The following is an 18241-nucleotide window of genomic DNA, read 5'->3' as shown; positions in this document are numbered from 1 at the left end:
GTTACAATAAACAGAAGAACAAACACTGAGGAGAAACACAGAGAGAATGACACCAGACACAGTTACAATAAACAGAAGAACAAACACTGATGAGAAACACAGAGAGAATGACACCAGACACAGTTACAATAAACAGAAGAATAAACACTGAGGACAAACACAGAGAACAACACCAGACACAGCTACAATAAACAAATAAAGAAACACTGAGGAGAAACACAGAGAAAACAACACCAGACACAGTTACAATAAACAGAAGAACAAACACTGAAGGAGAAACACAGAGAGAACAACACCAGACAGTTACAATAAACAGAAGAACAAACACTGAGGAGAAACAGAGAGAATGACACCAGACAGTTACAATAAACAGAAGAACAAACACTGAGGACAGGAGAGAGAAGAACAAACTCTGTGAGGAGAAACACAGAGAGAATGACGCCAGACACAGTTACAATAAACAGAAAAACAAACACTGAGGACAAACACAGAGAGAACGACACCAGACACAGTTACAATAAACAGATGAACAAACACTGAGGAGAAACACAGAGAGAATGAGACCAGACACAGTTACAATAAATAGAAGAACAAACACTGATGAGAAACAGAGAGAAGGACACCAGACACAGTTACAATAAACAGAAGAACAAACACTGATGAGAAACACAGAGAGAATGACACCAGACACAGTTACAATAAACAGAAGAACAAGCACTGAGGACAAACACAGAGAGAACGGCACCAGACACAGTTACAATAAACAGATGAACAAACACTGAGGAGAAACACAGAGAGAATGAGACCAGACACAGTTACAATAAATAGAAGAACAAACACTGATGAGAAACAGAGAGAAGGACACCAGACACAGTTACAATAAACAGAAGAACAAACACTGATGAGAAACACAGAGAGAATGACACCAGACACAGTTACAATAAACAGAAGAACAAGCACTGAGGACAAACACAGAGAGAACGGCACCAGACACAGTTACAATAAACAGAAGAACAAACACTGAGGAGAAACAGAGAGAGAATGGCACCAGACACAGTTACAATAAACAGAAGAACAAACACTGAAGGAGAAACACAGAGAGAACAACACCAGACAGTTACAATAAACAGAAGAACAAACACTGAGGACAAACACAGAGAGAACGACACCAGACACAATTACAATAAACAGAAGAACAAACACTGAGGACAAACACAGAGAGAACGACACCAGACACAGTTACAATAAACAGATGAACAAACACTGAGGAGAAACACAGAGAGAATGAGACCAGACACAGTTACAATAAACAGAAGAACAAACACTGAGGACAAACACAGAGAACACCACCAGACACAGCTACAATAAACAAATGAAGAAACACTGAGGAGAAACACAGAGAGAACAACACCAGACACAGTTACAATAAACAGAAGAACAAACACTGAGGAGAAACACAGAGAGAATGACACCAGACACAGTTACAATAAACAGAAGAACAAACACTGATGAGAAACACAGAGAGAATGACACCAGACACAGTTACAATAAACAGAAGAATAAACACTGAGGACAAACACAGAGAGAATGAGACCAGACACAGCTACAATAAACAAATAAAGAAACACTGAGGAGAAACACAGAGAAAACAACACCAGACACAGTTACAATAAACAGAAGAACAAACACTGAGGAGAAACACAGAGAGAATGACACCAGACAGTTACAATAAACAGACGAACAAACACTGAGGACAGGAGAGAGAAGAACAAACTCTGTGAGGAGAAACACAGAGAGAATGACACCAGACACAGTTACAATAAACAGAAAAACAAACACTGAGGACAAACACAGAGAGAACGACACCAGACACAGTTACAATAAACAGATGAACAAACACTGAGGAGAAACACAGAGAGAATGAGACCAGACACAGTTACAATAAATAGAAGAACAAACACTGATGAGAAACAGAGAGAAGGACACCAGACACAGTTACAATAAACAGAAAAACAAACACTGAGGACAAACACAGAGAGAACGACACCAGACACAATTACAATAAACAGAAGAACAAACACTGAGGACAAACACAGAGAGAACGACACCAGACACAGTTACAATAAACAGATGAACAAACACTGAGGAGAAACACAGAGAGAATGAGACCAGACACAGTTACAATAAATAGAAGAACAAACACTGATGAGAAACAGAGAGAAGGACACCAGACACAGTTACAATAAACAGAAGAACAAACACTGATGAGAAACACAGAGAGAATGACACCAGACACAGTTACAATAAACAGAAGAACAAGCACTGAGGACAAACACAGAGAGAACGGCACCAGACACAGTTACAATAAACAGATGAACAAACACTGAGGAGAAACACAGAGAGAATGAGACCAGACACAGTTACAATAAATAGAAGAACAAACACTGATGAGAAACAGAGAGAAGGACACCAGACACAGTTACAATAAACAGAAGAACAAACACTGATGAGAAACACAGAGAGAATGACACCAGACACAGTTACAATAAACAGAAGAACAAGCACTGAGGACAAACACAGAGAGAACGGCACCAGACACAGTTACAATAAACAGAAGAATAAACACTGAGGACAAACACAGAGAACAACACCAGACACAGCTACAATAAACAAATGAAGAAACACTGAGGAGAAACACAGAGAGAACAACACCAGACACAGTTACAATAAACAGAAGAACAAACACTGAAGGAGAAACACAGAGAGAACAACACCAGACAGTTACAATAAACAGAAGAACAAACACTGAGGAGAAACACAGAGAGAATGACACCAGACAGTTACAATAAAAAGAAGAACAAACACTGAGGACAGGAGAGAGAAGAACAAACTCTGTGAGGAGAAACACAGAGAGAATGACACCAGACACAGTTACAATAAACAGATGAACAAACACTGAGGACAAACACAGAGAGAACGACACCAGACACAGTTACAATAAACAGATGAACAAACACTGAGGAGAAACACAGAGAGAATGAGACCAGACACAGTTACAATAAATAGAAGAACAAACACTGATGAGAAACAGAGAGAAGGACACCAGACACAGTTACAATAAACAGAAAAACAAACACTGAGGACAAACACAGAGAGAACGACACCAGACACAATTACAATAAACAGAAGAACAAACACTGAGGACAAACACAGAGAGAACGACACCAGACACAGTTACAATAAACAGATGAACAAACACTGAGGAGAAACACAGAGAGAATGAGACCAGACACAGTTACAATAAATATAAGAACAAACACTGATGAGAAACAGAGAGAAGGCCACCAGACACAGTTACAATAAACAGAAGAACAAACACTGAGGACAAACACAGAGAGAACGGCACCAGACACAGTTACAATAAACAGAAGAATCAACACTGAGGACAAACACAGAGAACAACACCAGACACAGCTACAATAAACAAATGAAGAAACACTGAGGAGAAACACAGAGAGAACAACACCAGACACAGTTACAATAAACAGAAGAACAAACACTGAAGGAGAAACATAGAGAGAACACCACCAGACAGTTACAATAAACAGAAGAACAAACACTGAGGAGAAACACAGAGAGAATGACACCAGACAGTTACAATAAACAGAAGAACAAACACTGAGGACAGGAGAGAGAAGAACAAACTCTGTGAGGAGAAACACAGAGAGAATGACACCAGACACAGTTACAATAAACAGAAAAACAAACACTGAGGACAAACACAGAGAGAACGACACCAGACACAGTTACAATAAACAGATGAACAAACACTGAGGAGAAACACAGAGAGAATGAGACCAGACACAGTTACAATAAATAGAAGAACAAACACTGATGAGAAACAGAGAGAAGGACACCAGACACAGTTACAATAAACAGAAAAACAAACACTGAGGACAAACACAGAGAGAACGACACCAGACACAATTACAATAAACAGAAGAATAAACACTGAGGACAAACACAGAGAGAACGACACCAGACACAGTTACAATAAACAGATGAACAAACACTGAGGAGAAACACAGAGAGAATGAGACCAGACACAGTTACAATAAATATAAGAACAAACACTGATGAGAAACAGAGAGAAGGACACCAGACACAGTTACAATAAACAGAAGAACAAACACTGATGAGAAACACAGAGAGAATGACACCAGACACAGTTACAATAAACAGAAGAACAAGCACTGAGGACAAACACAGAGAGAACGGCACCAGACACAGTTACACTAAACAGAAGAATAAACACTGAGGACAAACACAGAGAACAACACCAGACACAGCTACAATAAACAAATGAAGAAACACTGAGGAGAAACACAGAGAGAACAACACCAGACACAGTTACAATAAACAGAAGAACAAACACTGAAGGAGAAACATAGAGAGAACACCACCAGACAGTTACAATAAACAGAAGAACAAACACTGAGGAGAAACACAGAGAGAATGACACCAGACAGTTACAATAAACAGAAGAACAAACACTGAGGACAGGAGAGAGAACAAACTCTGTGAGGAGAAACACAGAGAGAATGACACCAGACACAGTTACAATAAACAGAAAAACAAACACTGAGGAGAAACACAGAGAGAATGAGACCAGACACAGTTACAATAAATATAAGAACAAACACTGATGAGAAACAGAGAGAAGGACACCAGACACAGTTACAATAAACAGAAAAACAAACTCTGTGAGGAGAAACACAGAGAGAATGACACCAGACACAGTTACAATAAACAGATGAAGAAACACTGAGGAGAAACACAGAGAGAACAACACCAGACACAGTTACAATAAACAGAAGAACAAACACTGAAGGAGAAACATAGAGAGAACACCACCAGACAGTTACAATAAACAGAAGAACAAACACTGAGGAGAAACACAGAGAGAATGACACCAGACAGTTACAATAAACAGAAGAACAAACACTGAGGACAGGAGAGAGAAGAACAAACTCTGTGAGGAGAAACACAGAGAGAATGACACCAGACACAGTTACAATAAACAGAAAAACAAACACTGAGGACAAACACAGAGAGAACGACACCAGACACAGTTACAATAAACAGATGAACAAACACTGAGGAGAAACACAGAGAGAATGAGACCAGACACAGTTACAATAAATAGAAGAACAAACACTGATGAGAAACAGAGAGAAGGACACCAGACACAGTTACAATAAACAGAAAAACAAACACTGAGGACAAACACAGAGAGAACGACACCAGACACAATTACAATAAACAGAAGAACAAACACTGAGGACAAACACAGAGAGAACGACACCAGACACAGTTACAATAAACAGATGAACAAACACTGAGGAGAAACACAGAGAGAATGAGACCAGACACAGTTACAATAAATATAAGAACAAACACTGATGAGAAACAGAGAGAAGGACACCAGACACAGTTACAATAAACAGAAGAACAAACACTGATGAGAAACACAGAGAGAATGACACCAGACACAGTTACAATAAACAGAAGAACAAGCACTGAGGACAAACACAGAGAGAACGGCACCAGACACAGTTACACTAAACAGAAGAATAAACACTGAGGACAAACACAGAGAACAACACCAGACACAGCTACAATAAACAAATGAAGAAACACTGAGGAGAAACACAGAGAGAACAACACCAGACACAGTTACAATAAACAGAAGAACAAACACTGAAGGAGAAACATAGAGAGAACACCACCAGACAGTTACAATAAACAGAAGAACAAACACTGAGGAGAAACACAGAGAGAATGACACCAGACAGTTACAATAAACAGAAGAACAAACACTGAGGACAGGAGAGAGAACAAACTCTGTGAGGAGAAACACAGAGAGAATGACACCAGACACAGTTACAATAAACAGAAAAACAAACACTGAGGACAAACACAGAGAGAACGACACCAGACACAGTTACAATAAACAGATGAACAAACACTGAGGAGAAACACAGAGAGAATGAGACCAGACACAGTTACAATAAATAGAAGAACAAACACTGATGAGAAACAGAGAGAAGGACACCAGACACAGTTACAATAAACAGAAAAACAAACACTGAGGACAAACACAGAGAGAACGACACCAGACACAATTACAATAAACAGAAGAACAAGCACTGAGGACAAACACAGAGAGAACAGCACCAGACACAGTTACAATAAACAGAAGAATAAACACTGAGGACAAACACAGAGAACAACACCATACACAGCTACAATAAACAAATGAAGAAACACTGAGGAGAAACACAGAGAGAACAACACCAGACACAGTTACAATAAACAGAAGAACAAACACTGAGGAGAAACAGAGAGAGAATGGCACCAGACACAGTTACAATAAACAGAAGAACAAACACTGAAGGAGAAACACAGAGAGAACAACACCAGACAGTTACAATAAACAGAAGAACAAACACTGAGGACAAACACAGAGAGAACGACACCAGACACAGTTACAATAAACAGATGAACAAACACTGAGGAGAAACACAGAGAGAAGGACACCAGACACAGTTACAATAAACAGAAGAACAAACACTGATGAGAAACACAGAGAGAATGACACCAGACACAGTTACAATAAACAGAAGAACAAGCACCGAGGACAAACACAGAGAGAACGGCACCAGACACAGTTACAATAAACAGAAGAATAAACACTGAGGACAAACACAGAGAACAACACCAGACACAGCTACAATAAACAAATGAAGAAACACTGAGGAGAAACACAGAGAGAACAACACCAGACACAGTTACAATAAACAGAAGAACAAACACTGAGGAGAAACACAGAGAGAACGACACCAGACACAGTTACAATAAACAGAAGAGCAAACACTGATGAGAAACACGGAGAGAATGACACCAGACACAGTTACAATAAACAGAAGAACAAACACTGAGGACAAACACAGAGAGAATGGCACCAGACACAGTTACAATAAACAGAAGAACAAACACTGAAGGAGAAACACAGAGAGAACAACACCAGACAGTTACAATAAACAGAAGAACAAACACTGAGGAGAAACACAGAGAGAATGACACCAGACAGTTACAATAAACAGAAGAACAAACACTGAGGACAGGAGAGAGAAGAACAAACTCTGTCAGGAGAAACACAGAGAGAATGACACCAGACACAGTTACAATAAACAGACAAACAAACACTGAGGAGGAACACAGATAAGATGACACCAGACACAGTTACAATATACAGACAAAGAAATACTAAGGAGAAACACACCACAATAAACAAACCAACAAACAAACAAACACTAAGTAGAAACACAGAAAGAATGACACCAGACACAACTACAATAAACACACAAAGAAATACTAAGGAGAAACACACCACAATAAACAAACCAACAAACAAACAAACACTAAGTAGAAACACAGCAAGAATGACACCAGACACAACTACAATAAACACACAAACAAACACTGAGTAGAAACACAGATAGAATGACACCAGGCAACACTACAATAAACAGACAAAAAAACAAACAAACCAACACAATGGAGAAATAGAGACAATGACACCACACACTGTGACAATAAACAAACACACAAACAAACAACCAAACACAGAGGAGAAACACAGAGAGATTGACACCAGACACTGTGACAATAAACAACCAAACACAGAGGAGAAACACAGAGAGATTGACACCAGACACAGCTAAAATAAACACTCAGGAGAAACACAGAAAGAATGACAATCAAACAACACCGAGGAGAAGCTCAGAGAATGACACCAGACAGAATTACAATAAACACACAAACAAACACTGAGGAGAAACACAAAGAGATTGACACCAGACACAGCTAAAATAAACAAACAAACAAATGAAAGCTGTCAACCTGAGGGTGACGGATATCTTGCCAAAAGATGAACAAGAGAGACTACCACCATGAAGGGGGACTGACAGGCACGGACAATCACTATATTCATGCCAAATTTGGAGGCAAAAAAAAGAATGTGTATGATCTTTTTGTGTACTGAAAGGTATCTCCATAGGGCTGCTATATGTGATGTCATAACTTACATCTCCTGATATATTCTGGATCCTCTCAACAAACCTTTATTTTTTGTATTACATGGCATGTTCTACTCAAATCTGAAATTTACCTAATTTAGGTCAGTTTTGACCTCAAGGTAAACCAGGAAGGTCAAGGTTGATCACTTAGCCCAGGTAATGGCTTATGGGCAAGGCCATTCACTATGTTCATGCCAAATCTGGAAGCAAAATTTCAAAAACTGCAACCAGAAAAGTTGTTTTGTTGAGTGTTCAACATTCATGTGACCTTGACCTTGATTCTTTTGTGTGCTGACAGATACGTTGATACGACTGCTTTACGAGGTCTGTCAATAAAGTATAGGTCCTTTTTATTTTTTTCAAAAACTATATGGATTTCATTCATATGTTTTTACGTCAGACATGCTTCAACCCTTGTGCGCATGCGTGAGTTTTTCCACGCCTGTCGGTGACGTCATCTGCCTGTGAACACTTTTTCCTGTGGCGGAGCGTCGCGGCGGCTGCGAGCCGATGCTGCAATCCGTCCGCACGTCTTTCATTAAAAAAAATCTCCTTTAACAGTGGAATATCCGGATAAAATGCAGAAACCGACTTCTTCTGAAACTTCTCTGTTCTCTCACGACGTCCTGGATCAATAGAGCCTGAAATGTCGAGGTTTTCAGCTTGAAATAGGCTGACAACGGCGCCTGGGAGCGCTGCGCGACGTCCCACTGCGTGGGAAGTCCTTAAAGCGAAAGTATCACCTCAAAATCTCTCATCAGCCATTAAAATTTTCACCGAAAACCAGCTTAATTTTTCGAACCGTGTCCACTTCGATGTGCCTTACAGGTTTAGAAAAATGTTTGATCAAACAAAGCGCCAGTCTCTCAGCAACTTCTCAGACAAAGGAATTCCAACGAGGGGCTGGACGACTCCTCCCACAAGGAGTGCTCACAGGCGAATGACGTCACCGACAGGCGTGGAAAAACTCACGCATGCGCACGAGGGTTCAAGCATGTCTGACGTAAAAACATATGAATGAAATCCATATAGTTTTTGAAAAAATAAAAAGGACCTATACTTTATTGACAGACCTCGTATGTAAACTCACAAGAGTCTGCAATGATGATTTACACACTTTGTCACACCCTTAAAAACTCAAAATTTAGCAGCTTTTTTCATGATGATGTAATCAAATGTCATAATTTACATTTCTTGTTATATTCTGGATCCTCTGATCAAGTCCTTTAATTTGGTGGATTACATGTTTTACTCAAATCTGAAATTTGACCTAATTTAGGTTACATTTGACCTCAAGGTAAACTCTGAAGGGCAAGGTCAATTGCTTATCCAAAGTAATGGATTGTGGGGAAGGGCAATCACTATTCAATTTTGAGGCAAAATTTCAAAAATTGTGACCAAGAAAGTTATTTTGTTGAATTTAGTGTTTGACCTTCCTGACACCTTTGATCTTGAGCCTTTTGTGTGCTGAAAGGTGTCTCCACAGGACTGCTCCATGTGAACAAGAGCCTGCAATGATGATTTGCACTGTTTTTCACACCCTTAAAAAAAATCAATATATTGCAAGTTTTTTCATCATGACATCACCAAATGACATCATAACTTATATCATTTGATATATTCTGGATCCTCTCATCAAGCCCTTTGATTTGATGAATTACATGTTATGCTTTCTTGAAATATTACATTTGACTTTCAGGTCATCTTTGAACTCGAGGTAAATCCTGAAGGTCAAGGTCGATCACCTATCCCAGGTCCTGTCTTCTGGGCAAGGCCTATCACTTATGTTCATGCCGAGGCAAAATTCCTAAAACTGTTGTGTTCTGAAAGGTATCATCCTAGGGCTGCTATTATTGAAGTTGCAAGACTCTGTGCTGTAAAGTGCGTGCTAAAGAACAAGCTAAAGGTGAAAAATGTAATCATTACAAAAAACAAACAAACATACATACTGAGTAAAATTTTGGCAAGATAAAAACAAGTCAGCTGAGGAAACACGACTGCTGACCTATTTTCTAGGGAACAGCCAAGTTGCGTCCTTCAGTCCGATGTCCTCTGAAACCAAATGGACCAGATGAGTTCTCAGAGGATCCTGTTCAGTGTTTAATTGAAGAGGTTTGCAATTCTCAGGCAATGGAAGCAACTCTGCTCCAAATGTTTCAAGATATATGACCACTAGCCCAGGTTGGCTGATAGGGCAAGCTCCCAGCAACACCAACCACCTTACAAATAAGGCAGACAACAGAACCAGAGGGGTGAGAGACCAATACCCCCAGAAATTAGGAAACCACTTGGGGATAAATTGTTTTACACGTAAAATGGAGAACCTAATCTTGAAACAGTTACTGGAGAAAATTCAGCAACTTTGGTTGCCCAGCCAAAGAAAGCTGACACAAACCCCAGTCAGGATAAGTGGTATGGAGACCAACAACTAGTGATGGGTATCGAGAACTGGTTCCGTTCGGGTATCGTTAAGAAATGATTCGATCCACCGACATCAATAACCTTTTTACTTAACGATTCCCTTATCGGTCCTTCAGAGTGGCTGTTGTTTTTGGGTGTGTTTGTCAAGAAAATTATAATTTCTCTACATTGATTATAGACCCTGCAGCTGGCCTGTAATAAACTTTTCTGCAGCATGGCTTTGCTTTGAACCAATCAAAGCAGTGATTCACAGATCGAAGCAGTGCTTCAATCATTGCTTCATTGATTAATTTTTTTCTTTCGCTTTCCCAGCTAAAGCCCTAAAGAGCATATGGCTGAGAGTATATTTACCTTTTTTATGTTAAACCGACCTGTTATGGTCTTCTGAAACAGTTGCTAGATGTTTTTTATAACAAAAACGGGACCGATGCTAACACGTTAGCATGTCTATGGCATTTTCAATGTTAAAATTAGCATTAAGCAGTTGCAGCTGTCAAGCGTTTGTTGTCGTAAAAGAGTCAAATGTATTACAAATTGTAATATTTTTTAAATTTATTTTTGGCTATATATTAATAATAATAGCAAGCACACCAATAATAGTAATAATAACTAATCTAATATTATATACAATTTTAGAGAAACAGACAAAAAGAACCTGAATAAAACCACAACAGAAAATATAAAACCAACTAACAATGAACATACATAAATAAATACATACATACAGAAATAAATGTTTCCTGTGAACACCTAGTGATGCTTACACCTCCATTTCATCCCTGTCTTATTTAAGTTTAATGACAGTTTGTTTTGGTCAAACCATATTTTCAATGTTAATTTCTTCAGTGATTTCCTCCAGAACTATCTGCCAAACTAGAAAACTGCTGCATCCTTGCAAGAGCAGAATACTACTGGAATGAATTTGAATAAGGAAAGTTGGGTTGTTTTTTTTCCTCACAAAAATGGATGCTGCACTCACTGCAGTTTATCATCTGGAATAGCCCCCGATTGCATTTCAGAGCTTTTAGAATTCAAACATTTTCGTGCATGTGGTGTTGGGGGGTAATTTTGGGTTTCAGCTTTTTTTGTTTTTCACCACTTTCATCCCTGAATATGTCAATTGTGAGTCACTTTTGTGCGGATTAAAGTCACTAACTGGGACTCCTGTGTTGTTGCGAGAAAGAAACGAGAATCATCCTCCGTTCTGTTCACACAGCTCCAAATGCTGCGCGGCTCTCTGCCGAGTCAAGTTAGAACGATAGAATCCAGTCGGAATTAATAACTTCAAAGGGAAACACCATTTGTTTACTTTTATTTATGTCCAGAGATCAAGGATACAGTGACCAATTTCATATTTATTTACTTTAAGACTCAATGAAATACGTAGAAAACCTGTAAAGCCTACTTTTAGTACAAACTTCACAAGCGGTATCGATAAGGGAATCGATAAGGAATCGGATCGATAAGCAGAATCGATAATGGCGTTGATAGATAAAATCTTATGAATACCCAATCCCTACCAACAACACCTTCATAGGTTGGGGGTAGGGGGAGGGAGGAACAGAGGACCTCAGGTACTTCCAGAGTTTGCCTGTCCTGAGAACACGTCTTCCTCCCCTCACTTTGTTTGGTGACCTCATCTGCCAGGGCAACGCCCAACACACACACATCAGAAGCAGTGGGGGGGCTGGGTTAGCACCACCGCTTGCTCAGATCCTATCTGGGGACATTTGCACTTCAAGCTGAAGCCTGTTTTGAGACAGCTTTTTGAAGATCTGGAAAATAGTCTGTAATACCAGAGTGATGCCCTGCAATGAATAAATGAATACATTCCCAGTTCCGATCAGACGTGCCCATTTCTGAGCCCGTTCCATACTTACGTTCACACTGAATGACATCTAAGTTGAACTGCTGAATGGCTCCCATACTGATCTGCTTCAGCTCCGAGTCCAGCAGCATCTGCATCAGTGATGTGGAGAGGTGCTGACAGGCCGACATACACGCCGTCTGAGCCACTTTACCCTGCGACAGGAGTCCCAAGACAGACCAGCATAGACGTCAGGAGACAGAATGAGCAGGAATAGGGTACCACAGTCTCGTGTGAACCCTGTGTGATATCGCGGGATTTGACCACTTACGGGGATATGCGCTCCATTGTGCAATTATACACAGCATAAGTCACATGGATAAATGGAGTACTGTTTTGTTTTCAGCTGCAATCACTGAAGGCAGTCGCGAAAAGTAGTTTATTTTTTTGCTCCCAGTGGTGAAGAGAAGACGAAGTATAGCTGGCATTAAGGAGCCAAGAAATGGAAAGGCTTCTTTGAGTGTAATGGTATGCTTCAGTGTCTCAAAAATGGATGCTCGCAATAGTCAATGTAATATTTTCCATAGTTTGAGCATACATAAAATTCACAGTTTGTTGTTTGACTATAGTGCAAGTCTGGGTGTCCATGACAACTGCCACAGAAAATTTCAGGCCTCTAAGTCCATTATTTGCTGAGATATTCTACCCTGAACATGGCTCCAGAAATGACGGCCATAATTTTTGCCTAAAAAACGGCAGACCCCACGCACACTTAATTGGCCATATCTCAGAAACTACTTGGCCTACAGGCCTCAAACCTCAGATTTGTTGTTCTGAGAAGTCTGGGAATATGTGATTAAAATTTAAAGAAAATCTGAGACAAAGTGCGTGAGGCTCCTCAAATATTCGTTGAATTGACATGGAATAATAATAATAATCCATTTTATTTAGAAGCGCCTTTCAAAACACCCAAGGACACTGTACAGGACAAATTAAAAAACATAGATAAAAAAGAAACAGAGAAACATATGCAAAACTGGCGGCTGTAGAGCTGGGGTATGTGAGATCATGTGATGTGTGTGGTCATGTGGTGTAAGTGGTCGTGTGGACTGTATGGACAAGTGGTGCATGTGGTCATGTGGCATGAGCAATCATGAGGAGCGTGTGGTCGTGAGGTATGTATGATCATGCTGTATAGGATTGTCTGAACAGGTGAGTTGGAGTGAGTGAGTGAGTGAGTGAGTGAGTTGGAGTGAGTGAGGAGTGAATTCCAGAGCTGATGATAACGAGACGGGAGGGGGGGAGAGTGAGCTGGAGAGAGGAGGAGGAGCGTAGAAAGCGAGAGGGAGTAACTATGTGAAGGAGATCGGAGATGCATTGTGGAGCAAGGTTATGGATAGCTTTGTAAGTGGTGATGAGAATTTTGAAATTTATCCGTTGTTTTATTGGGAGCCAGTGGAGTTGTTGGAGAATGGGAGTGATATGGTGAGTGGCGGGTGTCCTGGTGATGATCCGTGCTGCAGAGTTTTGAAGGAGCTGCAGTTTCTGGAGGGATTTGTTGGGGAGGCCAAAGAGAAGAGAGTTGCAGTAGTCAATCTGGGAGGTGACAAGACTATAGACGAGGATGGCAGTGGTGTAAGGAGTGAGGGAAGGACCCCACCACTGCCACGTTTCTCCATGTAATGTGGAGGTCCATCAGGAAGGGCATACAGTGTAGAATTTGTGCCAAGTCAACATGTAGATCCAAATTGGATCTGCTGTGGCAACCTTGTGTGAAAACAAGGGGAACAGCTGAAATGTTTTACTTTTTATGAATAAAGACAGAGTAAAATTCAATGAAAATATTCAGTTGATAATTGCTAGCAAGTAAAATTTACTTCCTAGGTTTGTTCAAGTAAATATGACTCCAAATATATATATATATATATATATATATATATATATATATATATATATATATATATATATATATATATATATATACATACACGTGGTGTGTCCATAAAGTAACGGTCCTTTTTATTTTTTAAAAACTATATGGATTTCATTCATGTTTTTACGTCAGACATGCTTGAACCCTCATGCGCATGCATGAGTTTTTCCATGCCTGTCGGTGACGTCATTCGCCTGTGAGCATGCCTTGGGAAGGAGTGGTCCCGCCCCCTCGTCGGATTTTCATTGTCTGGAAATGGCGGAATGAAAAGGACTTTTTTCCATCAGAATTTTTTCAGAAGCTGTTAACTGGCACCTGGAAACCATTCGAAAAAAATATCTGGCTTTCGGTGAAAATTTTACGGGCGTCACAGAGAATAAGGACTTTAACTACAGCTTTAAGGACCCCTTTAAGGACAGTCGGTGTGCCGCGCTCTGAGCTGCGACGACGAGGCACAAACCACTGGATCATTTCTAAGCTGATGGCTCTGTGGATACGAGACCGTCGTGTGCTCTTTCTCTGGTTATCACAAGAGCTGGACATCAGCCATTTTCCGGCAGATTTCACTTTTAACAAGAGATTTTGTCATGGAAAGCCGCGCGGAGGCTTCGCACGTCACGACCGATTCGCTTTGGAAGCGAGACAAAGGAACACCTCCGTTTCGGAGTGTTAGAGGACAAGTTGGGACATGCCTATCTCGGCTTTCAGTGCTTACCAGTCGAGTGAGTATAAGAGAACTTGTGGAGAGCTGGACATGTCCCAACTCGTGTATATATATATATATATATATATATATATATATATATATATATATATATACACACACACACGTCTATTAGAAAAGAAACCGACAGTTTTATAAAAAAAAAAAAAAAACTATATAGATTTGAATCACGTGCGATTACACCAGACATGTTTGAACCCTCGTGCGCATGCGTGAGTTTTTTCACGTGTGTTGGTGACGTCATTCGCCTGTGGGCAGGCTTTGAGTGAGCACTAGTCCAGCCCTCTCGGCTGAAATCCTTTGTCTGAGATGCTGCTGGAGACAGCGCGTGTTGCTTTATCAAAAATTTTTCAGGGCCTGTGAGGGATATCCGAGTGGACACTATTCGAGAAATTCTGCTGGTTTTTGGTGAAAAGTTTAACGGCTGATGAGAGGTTGTGGAGTTTCTTTCACTTTTAGGACAGCTCACAAAGCGGATCGGCGCGGCGCGGTCGGAGGTGGCGTCCATCTGGCTGTTTTGAACTGAAAACTTCCTAATTTAAGGCTCTGTTCACACAGGACGTCGTCAGAGAACAGACAAGTTTCAGAAGAAGTCGGCATGAGGAGTTTATGTGGACATTCCACTGTTAAAGGAGATTTTGTAATGAAAGAACGTGCGGGCAAATTCGCAGAGTCAGTTCCGTGACGACGCCGCAAATCCGTCTGCGCCGCGACAGGAAAAACACATCCGTGTTGAAAACCATTTGTAAAATTCAGGCGGCTTTTGATGGGTTTCAACAAGTGAGTATCTGAGAAATTGTTTAACAGCTGGGCATGTTCCAACTTGTCCGTTAAGGTTTCCAATGGAGGTGTTTTTCCTGTGGCGACCCCCTGCGGCCCGACATGCGAATCTGCCCGCACGTTCTTTCATTACAAAATCTCCTTTAACAGTGGAATGTCCGCATAAACTCTTAGACTTCTTCTGAAACTTCTCTGTTCTCTGACGACGACCTGGGTGAACAGAGCCTGAAATGTGGAATTTTTCAGCTTGAAACGAGATGATGCCGCCTCGAAGCGCAGATCACCATCAGGCGCCGTGGGCCGTCCTTAAAGCGACAATTACAGACTAAAATCTCTCATCAGCCGTTAAAATTTTTACCGAAAACCAGCTGAATTTATCGAATGGTGTCCACTCAGTTGTGCCTTACAGTTTTTGAAAAAAATTTTATCAAACAAAACAGCAGTCTCTGAGCCATTCCTAAACAATGAAAAAAAAATGATGAGAGGGTGGGCCACTCCTCACTCAAAGACTGCCCACAGGCAAATGACGTAACCGACAGGCGTGAAAAAACTCTTGCATGCCCACGAGGGTTCAAGCATGTCTGATGCAATCACACGTGATTCAAATCCATATGGTTTTTGAAAAAAATAATAAGGTCGGATACTTTTCTAACAGACCTTGTGTGTGTGTATATATATATATATATATATACATACATACACACACACACACACACACACACTCAGTCATAACAACAAATACCAAAAAAGAAAAAAACAAGCACAGATAATATACGAGGTCTGTCAATAAAGTAACGGTCCTTTTTATTTTTTTCAAAAACTATATGGATTTCATTCATATGTTTTTATGTCAGACATGCTTGAACCCTCGTGCGCATGCATGAGTTTTTCCACGCCTGTTGGTTACGTCATTTGCCTGTGAGCACGCCTTGGGAAGGAGTGGTCCCGCCCCCTCGTCGGATTTTCATTGTCTGGAAATGGCGGAATGAAAAGGACTTTTTTCCATCAGAATTTTTTCAGAAACTGTTAGAGACAGACACCTGGAAACCATTCGAAAAATTTATCTGGCTTTCGGTGAAAATTTTACGGGCTTCACAGAGAATAAGGATTGTTACTACAGCTTTAAGGACCCCTTTAAGGACGCTCGGCGCGCCACGCTCCGAGCTGCGATGATGCGGCAAGTTTGGACATGTCCAGCTCTTCACAATTTCTCTGATACTTACTGGACTGGTAAGCACTGAAAGCCAAGATAGGCATGTCCAAACTTGTCCCATGACACGCCGAAACGGAGGTGTTCCTTTGTCTCGCTTCCAAAGCGAATCGGTCTTTACGCGTGAAGCCTCCGAGCGGCTTTCCATGACAAAATCTCTTGTTAAAAGTGAAATCTGCCGGAAAATGGCTGATGTCCAGCTCTTGTGATAACCAGAGAAAGAGCACACGACGGTCTCGTATCCACAGAGCCATCCGTTTAGAAATGGTCCGGTGGCTTGTGCCGCATCGTCGCCGCTCGGAGCGCGGCGCGCCGAGCGTCCTTAAAGGGGTCCTTAAAGCTGTAGTAACAATCCTTATTCTCTGTGAAGCCCGTAAAATTTTCACCGAAAGCCAGATAAATTTTTCGAATGGTTTCCAGGTGCCTGTCTCTAACAGTTTCTGAAAAAATTCTGATGGAAAAAAGTCCTTTTCATTCCGCCATTTCCAGACAATGAAAATCCGACGAGGGGGCGGGACCACTCCTTCCACAAGGCGTGCTCACAGGCGAATGACGTAACTGACAGGCGTGGAAAAACTCACGCATGCGCACGAGGGTTCAAGCATGTCTGACGTAAAAACATATGAATGAAATCCATATAGTTTTTGAAAAAAATAAAACGGACCGTTACTTTATTGACAGACCTCGTAGATTAATCAGTGAACTAACATATCACACAACACAACAAACAACAGTACAAAATATAAAAAAACAAAACAAAACAAAAAACCCCAATAACAAACTCATTTAACCAAATTTTTCACACTATAACAAGTAATTATATTGTTTTTATAATGTCTTTTTAAGCCAACTAATGTACCATATAATTTGATGCTATCAGAACAGGTTACTCCAAATATTTACACCTTCTACAGAAACACAATGTCTTTAATTTATCAAATAATAGTGTTCCACTCCAATTATAGCTGGACTCCCCCATTTTAAACAGATCCCGGACATGAGGTAAAAGTTTATTTTTAACTTTCTAGAAGATTTGTATCGTAATATAATCAACCAAGTCCCTGAATTTCAAAATGTGTAAATGGGCAAATAGTGGGTTTGTTCGCTCACGATATGGTTTATTAGTGATAACCTTTATAGCTTTCTTTTGTAATAAAAATATTGGATTTGTATTAGTTCTATATGCGTTTCCCCAAATCTCAATGCAATAGATCAAGTAATGAAT

General features: G+C 40.4%; 1 protein-coding gene across 2 annotated transcripts in view; it reads right to left on the bottom strand.

Annotated features, from left to right (window-relative positions):
* The window catches only part of LOC117530877 (exocyst complex component 6-like), a 182699-nt gene that overhangs the window by 32562 nt on the left and 131896 nt on the right, over positions 1-18241 (bottom strand). For both annotated transcript variants that reach the window (XM_034193823.1, XM_034193824.1), the window contains one exon: positions 12443-12584. In XM_034193823.1, coding sequence (XP_034049714.1) covers positions 12443-12584 — 142 coding nt within the window. The remainder of the gene's footprint in view (positions 1-12442; positions 12585-18241) is intronic.

The sequence above is a fragment of the Thalassophryne amazonica genome, chromosome 18 (genome assembly GCF_902500255.1).
Source record: "Thalassophryne amazonica chromosome 18, fThaAma1.1, whole genome shotgun sequence".
Taxonomy (NCBI): domain Eukaryota; kingdom Metazoa; phylum Chordata; class Actinopteri; order Batrachoidiformes; family Batrachoididae; genus Thalassophryne; species Thalassophryne amazonica.
The sequence above is the reverse complement of the archived record's forward strand: the minus strand, read 5'-3'. Positions and strand labels throughout refer to the sequence as shown.